Source organism: Hordeum vulgare, chromosome 4H, assembly GCF_904849725.1.
Source record: "Hordeum vulgare subsp. vulgare chromosome 4H, MorexV3_pseudomolecules_assembly, whole genome shotgun sequence".
NCBI classification, from domain to species: domain Eukaryota; kingdom Viridiplantae; phylum Streptophyta; class Magnoliopsida; order Poales; family Poaceae; genus Hordeum; species Hordeum vulgare.
In genome coordinates this window covers 586,345,927-586,349,582 of record NC_058521.1, presented here as the reverse complement: position 1 = coordinate 586,349,582, position 3,656 = coordinate 586,345,927, and the positions used below count along the sequence as shown (strand labels likewise).

The 3,656-nt window shown below is 41.8% G+C and overlaps 1 protein-coding gene across 1 annotated transcript; it reads right to left on the bottom strand.

Moving 5' to 3' along the window:
- Nucleotides 1–819: 819 nt before the first annotated feature.
- On the bottom strand, nucleotides 820–3,300 carry LOC123447294 (2'-deoxymugineic-acid 2'-dioxygenase). The gene is made up of 4 exons (XM_045123884.1): nucleotides 3,063–3,300; nucleotides 2,723–2,973; nucleotides 1,331–1,652; nucleotides 820–1,254 (listed from the first exon to the last, which is right to left on the bottom strand). Exons 1-4 carry the CDS (start codon nucleotides 3,246–3,248, stop codon nucleotides 994–996), a joined length of 1,020 nt encoding a protein of 339 aa, XP_044979819.1. The 5' UTR covers nucleotides 3,249–3,300; the 3' UTR covers nucleotides 820–993.
- Between the last annotated feature and the right edge of the window lie 356 nt (nucleotides 3,301–3,656).

Genomic DNA, 3,656 nt, shown 5'->3' with positions numbered 1-3,656 from the left:
TTATGCGAACTACATCCGCAAAGAAGATGATGGTCATTATGCCAACTACGTCCGCAGAGAAGCTGAGGATCATTATGCCAACTACGTCCGTAGAGAAGTTGAGGGTCATTATGCCAACTACATCTGTGAAGAGGAAATCAACTATGAAGTATGCAAGACCATATGGACAACTAGACGAGTAAAGAATTTGATTATCTTTATCCTGCTCATTGTCATTATCGTATTGTTGTTGTCATGAGGACTTGTATGCATGTGTACGTAGTAATGAAGCGATATGACTTGTTGTACAACAATGCATACATCTATGTGTATGAAGTTTAGATTATTTCTATGTTAAATGTAATATGTATGATCACTAACGTTAGCTGTATGTCGTAATATGGTTATTTATATCCTGCAATGCATAGGAGCTGCTATGGTTGCAGGCTGAAGAGGTAGCAGTGGCGGGTGGCAGGTACAGCTCACCGCAAGTGTTAACATGCACCAATGGCGGGCACTCATCAGCGCCCGCCACTGGATAAGATCTAACAGTGGTGGGTGCCCGCACGCCACTGATGACATTATAGCAGCGACAGGAGGTTAGTGGCGGGAGCCCGTGGGTGCCTTGCCCGTCACTGCTGGCCATTTGACACCCGCCACTACTAGGCATTCCTGCAATAGCGTATGCCGGCCCAGTCTCTCGGACGTGCTCATATAGATAGGATGTGCGTGTGTGTGTTAATAGGGGTGAGTATACGCGCGTATATATGAGCGCTTGTGTCTGTACTGTGTTAAAAAGATAATTTACAAGTAAGTGACAACAAATGAGCACTAAGATGATTAACATCTTATACTCATCATGTATTTATTAATTTTGTTGCTATAAATCATCAAAGTGCATGTAGTTGTTGCATAGCAACAATTGGACACAACTGAGATCTATGGCATAGGTAAGAAACATAACAAGTGGGAATAGGATAATTCCAGATCTTGAAGGAATCTTGTAGATTTGCTTTATATCTCCTTCTGGACGTTCTTGAGATTGGTTGTGAGATTGAGCGATGACCCAAGCTTGACAACATTGTAGATGCGCATGAAGTCACGAAACATGGTGGTGCGGTAGCACGGTGGGTTTTCTTTGCTAAGGAACTCCTTCGCGGGACCAATAAGACATTCTTGAGTAGGCATGATAAAGGTAGCCACCGATGTGCGTGCAAGCGCTGAGTTTGTCATTGCACGGTGCTCTATGCTCTTTAACAACCCATTTGTCACAACCTGCATCCACATGAATAGCCAATCAATCAGCTTGGTGTTGTTTATCGGAGCAAACAATGCTCAAACAATCAATTACCTCGAGTTGTTGGCCGAAGTTGACGACAAATGCGTTAGGTGCAGGGTCAACCTTAATCCAGTCCCCCTTGTAGGAGACCTCGAGGCCATTGACAGCGCCAGGGAGTAGGAGGGTGATGAGATTTCGGTCACAATGGGGCGGCTGTCCAAGCGCTTTGTCTGGGTTCGGGCAAGATGGATAGTGGTTGATGTTAAGGATCACATTACCCCCGCTAAGGTCTCCCTCAAAGTAGTCAGCCTGGATCCCCATACCCTCACACAAGAGGCGCAACAATTCCTTCCCCACGTCTCTGGTTTGGCTGGTGAACTTCTCGATAACGTCCCTATGGTGCGCCAAAACATAAAAATTAGTAATAAAAATAACCTTGTGACATCAATTGTGTGACTAAGATTTGATGAAGCATGAAGTCATGTTAGTTTTGAGCTCAGTCAGCATTTGTCTAGCATTATGGGTCAGAAGACTCATTCTTGCATAAACTTATCCATTATACCAATGTTACTTCACATCCTAAAAAAAGGAGATGTACGCATGCATGAGGTGCCTATTAATTAGTATTACCCTCCTTTCTATAATATATGCAACATATGGTTGTATGTAAACTGTTGTGTTATCTCTTCCAAAAAGAAATCTTCATGTATCAAATAAACTCGTAAAAGAAATACAGATGTGCATGCATCACATATCAATCTTGGCAACGAACTCACGTTGGATAGCATTGACATAATTTAAAAGCGCATTTTCCCTAATTTTCTAAAACATATACATCTCAGATACATAGTGGATAATAATATTTTAAATATAGAAACACATACATATTCAAATGAAAGATTATATATGTATGTGGTGAAGTACTAATGATTCATAGTAGTGTAAAATCTATATTAAATTGAAAAATGCTAACCTAGAGCGATCCTTCTCATACTAATATTTAAAGAAATGTGCATGCTAAATATATGGCCCCTAGATGTAAGATCTGTAAAAAGAGAATAAGCAAGATATATCACGTGTTTACGCATGTCCATGGTAATATGCTCAATAAGTTTCTTTCTAGATATTCTCTCAATGCATATTTTTCTGAAAATAAATAAGATATATCACATGTTTACACGCCTAAAATTTCTGAAGTTCAAAATTTAAAAATAAAATAAACTGTAGAAAATTGAAATTCTAATGTTTTAAATTCTCAATGTTGAGCAAAGCATTTTCAAAAGCCGGTAAAGTTGTTTATGAATATTTAAAAATATGGAAAGTTTCATGAAAAGAAAAATATTTCCTATCATGAATTGACGGCGACTTGGCATCCCACAATAATGTGACATACAATTTTTTTCCGTTTTTGAGGGGATACAGTTTGATAAATATTGATTGTAGATATTATATGTCATTCTTTACCGGAGCCCTTTGGGAGTATCGGGCCATTCGTTGATGCTGTCGTCAACTGGGAAGGGGCAGGCAAGGCGGAGGCAGTCCCGCCAGTATTTCTCGCCCCCCGTGTCATAGGTAGCACCGGAGAAGAGCCTGTTCGGCTTGTGTCGCTCTTCCGAGTACAACGATGCCTTGTCCGCTGCCGGCAAATGGAAGAACTGCTCGCACATGCCCTCCATGTCCCGCATGACCTGTTTGGAGACGCCATGGTTGACGACCTGCTTTACATGACAACCCAAAAAAAAAGTCTTAGACTGATTTTAACATGCATTCAAAGATGACAACGGATCGGTTGGTTTGTACTAGCCTGGAAGAATCCGAGCTCCTTGCCGGCCTCGAGGATTGAACGGCGGACCTCATCACGACCACATGAGAGATCGATGATGGGCAGCGAGACGACAGCCTTGGTGGCCGGCGGGACCTTGTCGGAAGCGAAGACGAAGCTTTCCGGGAGGGACACATGAGCTGGGGTTGCATGAAGGATGTTCTCCATGGTAAAATCAGGGGGGGGATGGAAGATGGGATGCGGAAAGCAGTGCACTACAATGTTGTGGGGACTGGGGAGGTTATCATGATTTATATATATAGTGTACAATCATGTTGGCATGCCACCGTTGATCATGCTTGCTTTCCAGGCCAAGACAGCTACTACAAACTAGAGGCCTGATTCACGCCATCATCCATCAAGATAGATTATTCCTTTTATTTGAAATAAATAGACCCCCGGGTTTAAACTAAGACAAAGTTTGCTTTATCACTTCCGAGACAGAGCACAGGTTGGCTATCTGGTGTAAATAGATCAGCATTTGTCCTAACTAACGAAATGGTTAGTTAATTTTTCAACAAGCTGGTTTGAGAGGGAATAATTAATTAAGTATTATCCAGTTGCAGTGGCTTCGTT

Bases quoted from the DNA above. Each gene is read 5' to 3' on its own strand.
- LOC123447294 (XM_045123884.1), bottom strand. From the start codon at position 3,248: ATGGAGAACATCCTTCATGCAACCCCAGCTCATGTGTCCCTCCCGGAA. The intron at 2,974-3,062 runs GCTAGTACAAAC...CATGTAAAGCAG, and splicing joins AGGAGCTCGGATTCTTCCAG to GTCGTCAACCATGGCGTCTC. The intron at 1,255-1,330 runs GTAATTGATTGT...ATGTGGATGCAG, and splicing joins ACTTCGGCCAACAACTCGAG to GTTGTGACAAATGGGTTGTT.